Source organism: Aquarana catesbeiana, linkage group LG09 (assembly GCF_042186555.1).
Source record: "Aquarana catesbeiana isolate 2022-GZ linkage group LG09, ASM4218655v1, whole genome shotgun sequence".
Classification (NCBI taxonomy): Eukaryota; Metazoa; Chordata; class Amphibia; order Anura; family Ranidae; genus Aquarana; species Aquarana catesbeiana.
Window position 1 is genome coordinate 167,914,911 of NC_133332.1, and position 13,696 is coordinate 167,928,606.

General features: G+C 41.3%; 1 protein-coding gene across 2 annotated transcripts in view; it reads right to left on the minus strand.

Moving 5' to 3' along the window:
* Positions 1-237: 237 nt before the first annotated feature.
* The window catches only part of COL4A5 (collagen type IV alpha 5 chain), a 233,341-nt gene continuing 219,882 nt past the window's right edge, over positions 238-13,696 (minus strand). For both annotated transcript variants that reach the window (XM_073599381.1, XM_073599380.1), the window contains 4 exons: positions 13,136-13,313; positions 10,707-10,821; positions 4,809-4,981; positions 238-1,275 (listed from right to left, as the gene is read on the minus strand). In XM_073599381.1, the coding sequence (XP_073455482.1) occupies positions 1,194-1,275; positions 4,809-4,981; positions 10,707-10,821; positions 13,136-13,313 (548 nt within the window). In that variant the 3' untranslated portion in view covers positions 238-1,193. The remainder of the gene's footprint in view (positions 1,276-4,808; positions 4,982-10,706; positions 10,822-13,135; positions 13,314-13,696) is intronic.

Genomic DNA, 13,696 nt, shown 5'->3' on the forward strand with positions numbered 1-13,696 from the left:
AAACTCTGCTGAATAAAAGCTAGACATTTTGAAAACAGTTCAAATGTTTATCGATACTATGTAACAAAATCTTTATTGTGTCACATAACATATAAGCGCAAAAATAATCTTTATTAAACATAGCGGATCTATACAAAATAGTGTATACACTGTTGCAAATAAAATTTTTAATAGTCTTATATATCCTTGGGAAGTGAAATGCTTTAAATCCTTCTCACAGAAAGACCAGAAGTAAAATACTGATATAGCCATTCTCTCTTTATTTCATCCACGCTAGATTCAAGATACATGACAACGCTTTTTTATAGGTGTAAATACTTTGGTGATTCCTGAAAAGGCTGCTTCTGACAGTTAAACTAACATATTAAGCACGTCTTTTGTGTGTGTTTGTCTTATTTAAATGCTATAAAGAATATGGCTAGTTATACCTTGTGTTCAGTGTACAAAAAAACAAAACGTTAAAAAAAAAAAAAAATTACCCAAATAAAACTGAATTGCACAGCGACAGTATAAACAATCAAATCGGCATGGTCACAGACATACTTATCATACATTGCTAAAAATCCAATTGAACAAGTGGGGAAAATGCAAGCTATAAAATCAGTAGTATTCTCATATAAAAGAGTTAGAAAGTTATAATTCTTGCAAATACTGCTGAATTACTAAGATGGTTCATACAAATTTGTGACATTGTAAAACATGATTTTATCCTTGTATTTTCCCTAATTATTTCATTGACAAACTAAAAAAAAACGTGTTTTACACAATATACACATTTCATTACTTACAAAGAGAAATAAGCTTAGCATTTTTTATATTTTGAAACCCAGGGTATGGAAGGGTTAGTAGCACCATGAAAAAATGTTTTCCAAAACTGCAGCCTCGTTATTTTAAACATACTCAGTGCGTTTCTTCGTGTAGCTGATTTAAAAAGTGCCATTTTGGTACTGGGAAAAAAACTTCATGTGATCCTTTGCGAAAACTCAGGTTTCTCTCTCAGCAGAGGTTAATCTTTTTCTCAGTCCGTTCGTCAAAATGCACCAGACAATCCTCAATATGGCACTTTGGTGAGGTACATTTGAATTTATTTAAAACAGTATCTGGTTTTTACTTTATCTACACAGTAGCACCATTGTCACAGAGGACAATTCCGACCTAAGCTTTCTTCCACAGGTAGCCAGTTCTCCAAAACGTTACGTCCTCTTCATACATACTTGGCATCGACTGATGCGTGTTCTCAAGTCGCCAGCTTTAAGTGTTTCAGACTGAGGTTTACTGGAAATGGGAGGGGGAAAAAATTTCAGTTAAACACATTTTATGTTAACACTTATTACCACTGCTGCACTTGATATATTCATCAACTGATCAGACTGCATATTATCAATGTTTTCTGTCTATTTGTCCCCAACGACTCTTACAAAGTTTGTGAATGAGGTGTGTATTTTGCCAGTCATCTAATGCCCCTCTCTTCTATATGCGTTATGTGGTCGCAATCAAAAGAACAAGAGTGATGGGTTCAAGCAGAAGCAGCAAGCTTTTTCAAAGAAATGTGTTTTTGCTCAAAGATGAGGTATCGTTGGCTAAAGCAAAAACATTATATGATCATCCCTGGAATCCTCCTGGAGGAACAGCTCCATGTATTTTCAGTGGGAGCAAGTCCATTGGAAGACCAATAAGCTAACTCTCAGATGTCCTAGGAGGAATTTCCCAGCAATTTTACATTAAACTTGTCAAAAGTTTTGTTCCAGCAATACCAAGCCTCCCTCACCAAAATGCTCCAGAAAATTCATCTCCTAGAGATCCAAAACAAATCAGGCACTACTTCCCAAATTTCCGATTTACTGCATAAACTATGCACGGAGCTATGGAATATTTTAGTTCAAGACCATGATTAAACAAGCGTTCCCTTAGACTTTCCATCTGTCTCATCATTAGCCGAGGCAAACTATAAACCTTTATTAGCGAAACTACAAAAGGAATTGTCCCATTCGTCCTATAAAGAACTGTCATAGGCAGGCGGACTAGCTGCATTTAAGATGATGGTGTTCCCACAGATTCTGTATATCTTTTGTACACTATCCATCCCACTCCCTTCCTCTTATCTAACATCTTTTACTGGTCTCCTTAGAAAATATATCTGGCAAAACAAACGTCCTAGATGTTCGTGGGCTCATATGATCAAACATAAAAAAGTTGGAGGGTTTGGCATGGTTGAATTGAAGGATTACTACTTGGCAACACAATTGTTTACTTCGTCCCCTGACATATGCTGGGTCCAGTTGGAAGCAGCAATAACGAAAGTACAACACCTTCCCACACTCCTCATGGCTGACTGTTGGAGAGCCCCCCAGTTGAGCAACCTACCTATTACAGTACAAGCCTCTGTTATAGCATGGAGGGCCTTGCTGGCTCATCCGGGGGATCCCTCTTAGTCCCAACTACGTTTACCACTTAAAGTATTGGAAGTTCTTATTCCATATATTTCTGTTCAGAAGTGGTATGATTGTAATATATAATGGGTGGAGGATATCCTAGACAACGGTTTGGTTAAATATTTATCTGCATTTTCTGATTAATACAACATATCCTCTTCTGAACTCTACTTATATATTCGAATAAGCAAATTTTTGGGGAATTAACCTATCCCAGTGATCGAGATTCCCTCCTTGATACTCACTTATTATGAATCTCCATCATCCATTCCTAAAGGCATCTCCCTTTTTATAATGCTCGGTATTGCAAAATCACATTCTGCAAGTCTGGCCCTATTCTACAATGGGAGGACGACCTGCAGAAAATGGTGGCTCCAATCGTTTAAGTTTACTGTACCTATGGTATTTCATGATGTAAATATCATTGGGAGCTCTCAAAAATTCATTTCTCAATGGTACCTTACGCTATACAGGGTGGCACAGTTCTATACTTCCCAATCACCTCTGTGCTGGTGCAACTGTGGGCAAGTAGATAACCTCTATCACACTCTATGGTCCTGTAAAAGTCCTTTTTAGAAATAAGTATTTGGCCTAATTTCTTCCGTCACTGGTATACTTACGTCACCTAATCCAGCTTTAACCCTATTAAACCTGGAAATCGGAAACTTTCCACCCACTTTTCGTTTAGTAATTGCTCACATATTGTTAGCATCTACAATGGTAATAACCAGATATTAGAAAAAAGACAAAGCGCCTAACCTGTCTAAGGTCTGTCAACCTTACTTATGAGTATGAAAAAAAGCTTTCATTATGTGCTGGTGTATTAGAAAAGTTTGAGAGATTATGGCAACCTTGGTCATCTTGGATTAATGCTTGACAGTAGTTATGTCGTTATGATCATTCCATCTCTTTGTACCATGCACCTTTGTTCGATTGCAACCTGTATGATCTATTCACTTTTGTGGTATCTGATGTATTCTAGCCACAGCTTTACAGACTGTTCTGTTTGATTTTGATATTTTGTTTATTGAACATCATTTGTACTTATACATAAAACCCAATAAAAACTTATTGGGAAATAAAAAGTTTGTTCCAGTACTCTAGGGATGCTAACTTTACTCGCTTGTGGGTATAAATGCAAGAATGATAAGTGTAATTTTTAAAGTGGACTCAAGCTCAAAAAGTAAAGACTTGCTATTCTATAGGGAACATCTAGAAGTTTTAATCCTGCATAAAACCTATCGCTTAAATATGTACCCTTTTCTTGAATTCCCCCTGAAAACAGCAGTGCACTTTCCTAGGCATGCCTGTGTCTATGTCTCATAGCTGTACATCTGCAGTGTGATATCATCTATGGGAGAGATGTCAAACTCAACCTTATCGCGGGCCTCATCAGCAGTACGGTTGCCTTCAAAGGGCCAGTTGTATCTGGGGTGCGCTACATACAGGGTGCAGGGTTCAGGAGTGTGTACAGAGATCAGGATTCCGCTACATACAAAGTGCAGCATTTGGGAGTGCACTACATACAGAGTGTGAGGTATAGGGGTGCCCTAAACAAAGAGTGCAGGGTTCCGGAGTGTTCTACATACATAATGCAGAGGTTAGAGGTATGCTTTGTACAGTGCACAGTGTGCAACCCCCGACTCCAACCCCCCCAAAGCTTCCTCGCATTTCTTCTCTCTCCTACCTGGCCCAGCCCTAGTACCTTCCTGTGTAGGCTGCTCTGTCTCGCCTTGCAGAGAGATTGATCTCTCTCTCTGTAGAGCTGTCCCTGTCGTGAGTGCATGCAGGGATTTGTTACATCCGGGAGCCGCTGAGAGCAAAGCTGTCCCTTACAGACACAGAAGGCTTCAGTGTTTACAAGTGACAGTAGGGAGCGGAGGGCGAGAGCCAGAGGTGTGGGAATGGAGTTCTGCCATGTTTCGGTGGTAAAAGTGTGTGTGTGCGAGGGCCACATGAGTGCGAGGGCCACATGACAAGGCCTAGCGGGCCGCATTTGACCTGCAGGCGTTGTGTTTGACATATATTATCTAAGACAATACTGCCTTTGATTGCTAGTTGATTTGATGATGTCAAAAACTGCACTGCTCACTGTTCACCTTTCTGAAGAGAAAGTTGTTCCTTAAGACCCGCTGTGCAAGGATCTATCTGCTTCTACTTCATTTATTATGTGTATCTGTGCTTTCTGAACACATCTTGCTGCTGCTGAATATTACTCTCAGTCACCAGACCACTAAATATATCCTAGCAAAGGATGCATTTCAGTTGTGCTTGATAAGCACACACCCCGTTAACAAGAACTATCACAGAAATAAGGGAAGCAGCCTATACTTCCAGAGTTAAGTCTGTAACAATATGTTAATGGAATTAACTTACCTAAACATTTCAGAAAGGTCCACAGTAGCTAGCCAGAAACTGTAAGAGTTGGCATAGTAATTGCAAGTACCACGGCCGTGACATTCAATGAAAGGAGCAGAGCGGAATTCCTCTAAACATGATCCAGGAGATGCTAAAGCTTGTCCTGAGCCTTCTGAACCTGCACTTGTATGCTAGGACAGGGTATAAAAATGGATAAAAATTAATGAAATTAATTAAAAAATAACTGCATGTATTCACTGCTTATTCAGACTACGCTTAGGCCACAGACACATAGATGGCTTTATTCCACCAAAAAACAGCAGTAATAAAAACATAACACGTATACAGTTTACAGTATATACCACATTTTTCAGTTAGTTACATTTTTCTTTTAATATTATCTTTAAATAGTGCTTTCATTTTGGTTTGTGTTTAAAATGGCTTTTAACCCATCACGACCAGAGGTCACTGGTGCATAGATGCCCAGACCAATTTTAGCAGTGTCAGTATGCAATAGTTAATTGGACAATATAGCCTACCTAAATAATACATGTACATTGTTTTTAAGGACATATAAGGCTTTTATTTTGTACAACGAATAATCCTCTGAATTATTTCTCATTACAGGTTGATTAATAGACAAACATGTATAAAGTTATTATTTTAAAAACACTGCACGTACAGATAGAAATAGAATGACAAGTTAAGGTAAGAGATGTTTCGTTTACTAATAAACATCACAAGATCACCATGTAATAGCTATCTTAGTGATCACATGATCAGAAAGCATGTTAGTTGGTTCCCAGCTGTTAGTGGGGGTCAGTCTTAAACCATCGGTACTTTCAGATACTTTCAGATGACTGCACACTGGCAAAATGAAAAAGCTGCGGGAACATCCCCCTATATAACCCCTCTGAGCTAGCCTCAGTTATGTTGCAAGCAGAAAAGAGGGACCTGTGTCCTGTACTGTACTTCAAGAAACAGTAAGAAACAGTAGGAAGAGAGATGTGTGCGACACCCTGAACATTAGCTAGAAGAGGCCAATGGTCTCTGAAACTGAATGTCTGCAGATGGTACTCAAGACTAGATGATTTAGGTCAGACTATAGAAAGGACAGGCTGTGTGCCACAGAGTATTTGCTAAGATGGAACTTCCTAGCCTTGCAAGACATAAGATAGGCCTTTCAGGCGTGATGGAAGACTTTCTGAGAAGTCACCTTCAGGGATAACTGAATCTCATAAACTCATGTTCCCCAGGACCTGAGCTTCAACAGCCAAGCCATTAAAGTGATACTAAAGACTTTTTTTTGTTAAAAACAGCAAACATGTTATATTTACCTGCTCTGTGCAGTGGTTTTGCACAGAGCAGCTCAAATCCTCCTCTTCTCGGGTCCCTTTTTAGTGCTCCTGGCCCCTCCCAGATCCTAACATTGATAATTGAGCATGTCCACCTGTCAATTTTCTACACCTAGGATGTGGACAGCAGACAGGGCCAGAACATAAAGTTCTGCCCAAGTGAGGATCAAGTCCACTTCCTTTTGAGTGGAGTCTCTGGTGCCTCCTTGATGGTTGATGTGGTCCACATTTGTGGCATTTTCTGACTGGATTCCTGATGAGTGACCTTACAATGATCGCTCCAGCAATAAAAAGACAACCAAATCAGCCTGAGTTCCAGGATGTTGCTGGGAAGTTAAGCATTCTCTGACAATCAAGGCCCTTGCACCAAGAGGGCAGCTGGAGGGCAGGACACCCCAGCTGGACAGACTGGCATCCATCATGAGAACCTTCCACATCTTTGGGGAAAAGGGTTTCTCTGACTATAACACCCTGTTGGAAATCCAACATGTCAAAAAGAGTATAGCCTTTGTAGGTCAGACACAAAAGGTGCAGTCCAAGGAACTGTCTGAGTCTGCTTGTCCCTTGCTGCCAGAATGTTGAGTTGCACTATTGTGGGGTGATATTGAGCTTACTGCACTCCCTTAATGTAGTATACTATTAGACCCTAGACCCCCTGCAGGTACGAATCAAGGACTGAATTATTTGCTAGGCAGTGACAGTCAGGAAGATCTCAATAATGGGATTTATTGCTGTTAGGGCTTTATAGAAATATGTGTTTTATACAGTATTATGGGATCTTAAAAAATATTTTTATTTATATCATGTTTGTACAAATAAGGAAACATTTTGATTTTATACATCATTTGTTTCATGTTTCAAAAGCCTGTTCTTTCTCTGTTTTTTGGTCTGAGTTACAACACTCCAGAATAGAACTGGATGTATCGCACTGCCTTGAAAGAGGCTACTATCAGGTCCAAGAACCTCGTAAGAACATAACACAAGGGTTGACCCTAAGACAGAAGAGCCCAGAACTGAGAGCGAAGGGACAGAATTTTGCACAGAGGCAGAAAGTCTTGGGTAGGTACTTATTCCATGTCAGGCCCAGGTTCTCTAATTGGAGGGTTGGTTCCAGCAACGACTTCCAAGGGTTGAAGATCCAATCAAAGTTATGCAAAATGTGTACTATCTGCTGCACACTAGTTAGCAGGCAAAGGGAGGACTGATCCTCTTAGCAGGAGGCCATCCAGATAACCCACATGTATCCTCTGGGAACAAAGCAGAGATAGGACTGGGGCAAGCACCTTGGTAAGCCCCCCAAGGAGGCTGTGAATAGGCCAAAAGGAAGGATGAAAAATTGGTAATGCACTGCAAGACACACAGGGGTTGATTAACTAAAACTGGAGTACAAAATCTGATGCAGCTCTGCATAGAAACCAATCGGCTTCCAGTTTTGTTTTGTTTTTGTCAAAGATTAATTGAACAAGCTAAAGTTAGAAGCTGATTAGCTACCATGCACAGGTGCACCAGATTTTGCACTCTCCAGGTTTATTAAATCAACCCCACAGGTAGAATTGATGAGGAGAAAGGATGGGAATGTGAAAGTAAGCATCCTGACTGTCTACTGAAGCCAGAAATTCCCCAAAAGGAGGAAGGCAATGGCTGACATGGCCAATTCCACGTAGAACATTTGAACCCGCAAGTGATGAATTTTCAGATCTAGAATGGGTCGAACTCCTCCATTTGGCTTGGAAACTGTAAACAGTTTTAAGTATAAACCTTGAAAGCATTCCTCGCTGAGGACAGGGTCAATGACCCCCAGTGTGAGAACCTGCTGAAGAGTAGTGAGAAGAATCACTCATTTTTGTGGGAAGAGTGGCCATTTTGAGCATTTAAGCATGTAGGAGGCAGAGTGCAAAACTCCAGTTTGTAGCCCCTGGAAATGAAACTCTGGAACACCCATTTTTTTGGGAAGCTCTCCTTCATAGGATATTCCTTAACAAAATGTTTTGGAGGAGCAATTACCATCTCAGGGTGAGGCCAGTCACCATACAGGAAAGGTCTAAGAGTGAATTGACTGGAAAATTGACTGGAGATGAGCAGACTCTGTCTGATCTAATGTTAAACAGGAGTGTAAAGCTTCAATAAAGATAGCAATGGTATCTTTAAACTTGGATGAAATTTCAGTCGAGTCATAGAAAGGGGTTTTTCACAATGGTGGTAACACTTACTAACTATGAAAAGTGTTCTGCCGTGGATAGCTTTTCAAAGAGCAGTATAGCAGAGGCTTCAGGTGTTCAGAGGTCTCTACTGATGCCTCCTGATGCATTTTTTTGTTTTGTCATTTTTTTTAAATTGCAGTGGCAATTTTGTATTGCAGGACCACGCTGCTATGCAAGCCAAACATGTTAGAATTCTGGTGGGCGACCAGGGGACGATAAAACCGCAGGTCAGCGACCTATTTTTACTGCCCCCCCCCCCCCCCCCCCCAGCCACCAGTGTGGTAGAGCCCAAGCAGAATTGAGATCATCTTCATCTACCCCCTTTTCAGGCGTAGTGTCTGCAGCCAGGGCAATGTCTAAAATTGACACAGGAGGGGAGACTGAAGGAACTCACTCATAACCCCTATTATCTAAGGCCTCTAATAGGATTGAAAAGAAGCCCATGAAACATCGTGGCATAAGATTTATACCTTGATATGTAGGAGGAAGGATGACTGACTGAAGGGCCAGTGGAATACCCAGAAGAAGACAGGGAATTAATATCCAAACAGGGGCTACTAGGCCCTGTAGAGATAGACTGACCACCCTTTCCCCAAAGCATGTGATAAGTCTGGGTTAGCAAGGCCATCTGAACCCTTAACCTTGCACTTGTGATCTTCCATGTGCAGTGTAAAGTGTCTCCTGAGAGGTACTCATGACCGCTGCTGCTGTGGAGATTGAAGGGTTTAGCATTCTGTGCCAGGCACTGTAGGCTGTAGGGATCCAGGGATCACTGTACTATATTATGGAGGGAGCTTTGGTCACTGCTGCCGACTGAAAGAATGAGTGTCCACTGAAGGAAAAACGGCATAGAAAAAATGGCTCCAAATTTAAATAGCCAGTGACTGAAATATGACTGGAACACTCCAGTCAAAGTGTCGCAGGCCTGCACTCCATCAAGACCAACTTGAGCACACTGGGGAAGACTTAAAGGGTGCAAGCCCTGTACTCACCATGGCAGAGGACTTCTCTTTTGGTCAGGATACAGGAGATGCGAGCCTATCCTGGCTTCATCACCCACAGTGGGCATACCACTAAGTGGTCTTCGGGGAAAGGGCTCCATTGCTGGCAGACCACAGCCATGGACCTGTTTAGCACCCTGCAGCTAACTCAACAATTTGCACCAGATGGCAAGGTGAGCACCTGCACAGGATCCAGTGCCTGAAGCAACATTAAGAGCAGGGCCTGCATCTTCATCCAAGTGGGGTCTGGGTATGGTCTTCCAAGGCTCAGAGGAGGAGTCATTTTATCTAGAAGCTACCAAACGGGCCACAGTAGCTATGGTGCAGCCAGGAATCTTGATAGGAGTATCATCTATAAAGGTAAGCTTCACACAGCAGAGAAAAGGTCTATCACCAAGAACACTAGAAAAAATCTGAAGTTAAATGGAAATTTTTCTTTTGCTAGTGTCCAATCATATGAAGGTAGCTGCATATAACCAATGATGTAAGACTAAATACCCTGTTCCCTGCATTGTACGACTAAGAAATACCCTGCTCTTCTGGGTATGGAGGAACAGCTGACCCATGTTACTGCTAAGTGGCATTTACTAAGCACCAGTGCTTCTACTAGTGCAACTTGGAGCTTCCACAGAGCTTCCTTATCTCAGTTCCAGTGGGTGACTGAAGTGCCAGGGGAGCCAAAGGAAGGTATTTCCTGTAGGAGGGAGGAACATAAAAGTATACCTCTTCCACTGTCCTGTGTGGGCAAAACACAGGTTCACTTTAAAGTGGCTGTAAACCTCAGCCATGAAATATCAAAAAATCATATCCCTCTATAATGGGTACTTGTCTCAATTAGGAGCATTAAGTGTCATTTCGGTCTGCTGCTTTGTTCCTCTGCGATCAGCATGAGTCACTTCTGACAAGTTTTCCTGACACTAAGAGTAAAAAAGTGATAGGGGAGGGATGTCCAGCTTATTGACAGCCTCAGCTCTGTTTTTGTGAGCTGTGTAGATGGAGGGTGTGTCTCTTCCCTCCATTCAGCCCTCAGGGCTCTCCTCACTGAGCATTGCAGAGTGTAATTTGAGCTCTCCACCCTTTTTTTCTGACAGCTCAGAGAAGCTTTATAAATTCAGCCATTTGAACAGCTGCAGAGAAGAGAGATCTGCAAGTAGACAGGCATAACTTATGAAGGATGGTTTGTTTAACCTCTGTGTATCACCTCAGGCCATCCTCTTCACTGGGTATATGTAAGGGTTTACAACCACTTTAAGGCTGAAATTTAGCAACATACTTACATATCAAAATGATCACAATACATTGAAGAAACATTTCAAACTAGATGTGACACAATTAAAAGGAAAAGGGTTTACAACATACCATCATGAATGAATAGCCAATCCAGAGAGAGGACCACCCTTGAGGACAGGGAGGAATCTGAATGGTTTGGCTGTGAATGGCAATCACCATGGCAGGAGCTTCACAAACAGTGCACCTGTAACAGAAAACCTAGGTGAGTGTGAAATCATACAGAAGATAATCAGCCTCATTCAGCAGCATTTTACAGATGGGTAAAGTTTAATGGACTGCTCACACTTCATTAGTGAAAATATACATGTACTTGTTGCCTTTTTTCACAATGTGCCTCAGCTGTAGGCACTGATTGGCAATGATGGGGCTGCACTGATAATCTCTGTAGATGTCCCCTGTCACACTTGCCGGTTACTGCATGAGGAAAGGAATGCCGATAACCGGCAAGTTTGTTTACATGTGATCAGCTGTGATTGGACACAACAATCGCAGAACGCCCCAAAGGCATGCTGGGGGCAAGCGGAGGGTGTGGTTCTGGGAGGACATTCATGGATGCCCTCCTAGAACGAGAGAGTCACGTTGTAGCCGTCTTTCGGCTATAGTGTGGACATGAACTGGTTAAAGTCTTGAAGAGGAAATGGCAACAACTTAATTTCATTGCCAAATTTCACTGACTTTGTGGAACTCCTGGACTCAGCAATACATTTTGCACAACTAGAAAACATACTTGTTTTATGTTACAAGATCTTTACTGTAGCTGTCCTTGGCTGGCAGTGCTTAGTCTCCAGGTCATATGGATGGCTGGATCGTAGGCCGAATGATTCAAATGCATCAGTGGTTTACCCATATGCTGACAAAGGTGACTAAAATAAAGCAATATGCTGGATTTGAGTCCAAAGCCAAGGGGTATTTTTCCAATACACAATTCTGGTGCCAAAATGAATCACTGCCAAGATCTTTCCCAGACTGGATGTTTCACTTCTTGGCTACAATTGTGTAAATAGATGACCACTTATACTTTTTTATTTTTATTATTCCTAATACATTCACTACAAATATCACAGCTACCAGTGCAGTTATTCTACTATAGGACTACAAAACAATCCCTTGTCCTGCCAGCTTGATGCAGCTTGATGAGTACTGCATGTTTTTTAAAGTGGTTCTTATCACAGAACAGACATTATTTTCTGTTTGATGTTCTTTACACTGGCTACGTGCTTTTTATACCACAAAGAACATTACTATGTATGCTTAACCATAGTGCTATCTGCAAAATTGTACATGTGCATGTACATTTAGCTAGCATGTCTTAAGACGTAAACAAGAATCATAATTTTAAAATAAACAAAATTGTATATTACTTTAGGGGAACCCTTTCGCTTCCCAAAACTGTTATTTCACTATTGTGTAGATCTTTAAATGATGTGCTGGCTTATTATACCTTATAGACTTGTGAGATATCTTTATTGATGTTCCTGTCTCTACAATGCTACAGAAGCAACTGCAAAAGTGTCACACTGTGATACAAAGCAGGTGAAGCTTATGGAATATAGTTGAATTGTATGTGTATTTGAATCCAAAAACTTTTTCTTTAGTTTTGGATAGACTAGGGAACGAACAGATCTCCCGTTGGGTCTTTACTGCTACTGCTCTTTACTGGACGTTTGGCCAGCTTCTGTCGGACGACCATACTGGAAAACCAGCAGCTGACCAGCTCCTGATCTCTGACCGGAGAGTTCTGGCAGGGGCGCCATCCCCCTATCATTACGCAACAGCTCAGCAGGGGAGATCATTGTACTAACGTCAGATCATTGGTACAGCGGCTCCAACCGGAGGTGTCAGTTTTTTGGGTTTAAAAGAAAAAAAACTATTAGTGTGTACCAGGCTTTACTCACTTCACTTCTTGTTTGGTAAAACGTTGTGAGCACAACAGCATGTGTGGTGGAATCTCTCTGTGGGGAATGTAGAGTAAAAATCTGACAGGAGTTTAATCCTTCCCTAAACTATACAAAGCAAGGAAGAAAAGTTTTGGCTGGACATATAATTTAGTGGTAATCAAGGTGCTAATACAAGCCGGCCGGCACACCACAAAGTTTTAAATGCAAAACATAACTGAAATAGGTCAGGGTCTTGTGATGTTTTTAACCTCTGATGTAATATTTATGGTTTTTATGGGTGCTGTAATAATTGGGAGCATCTAGTGACTTATTTATGGCTGAATACTCAACCTTGTGCACTCCAGTTTCCTTTGGTGGTTGCAAGACATTTGGTCCTGGGTAGACCTGTTCTTTGCCCCAGAAGACTTTGGGAGGGAGGGGGAAGGAGAACTTCCACTTCCGATCGCCTAAGGCGGAAGTGGCTGCGGGCACCTGTCAAAATCGGGTACCTGCTCCCCCTCTCCTCCCCAAAAGCTCAGTTGTACCATCAGGAGCTGGAGAGGAAGCCTTTTGGGTGGAACTCCGCTTTAATAGGCAAGACGAAAAAAGTTAAAATCTCACCGGCTTATATATGGCTGAATGTCTCTTCCCCTTAGGGGCTCCATGTTTGCTGGCATCAGCTCTGGTGTGGAGAGCCAATAGGAGTAATCATTTCTTGATGCAAAATTACACACATTGTTGATGTTGCAGAACATAAAAGGCATAGTGCTGAAACGTCGCAGGCAGCTTCCAGCAGTACCTAAGAAAATAAAACATTGTAATATGTCTTAAATTATTCCCAAAAAATCTGAAAGTTACATATAGACGCCATACAGAAAAATAACATGTTTTTCCACCACCTTGGTTCTTAAGCATAAATTCATAAATTCTTATTGTTTTTCATTTTGCTTGAGTTGAAAATTTTTTATAATGTAAATTAAAGCCTAGTACACACCCAGCAGGGCTGAACGAAAAAAAAAAACTGACAGCTCAGAAGGAGCCGCTGTATTAAAGTGATACTAAAGGATCATTTTTTTTATTTTGTCAAAAATAACAAATATGTTATAGTTACCTGCTTTGTGTAATGGTTTTGCACAGAGCAGTCCAGATCCTCCTCTTCTCAGGTCCCTCTTTGGTGCTCCT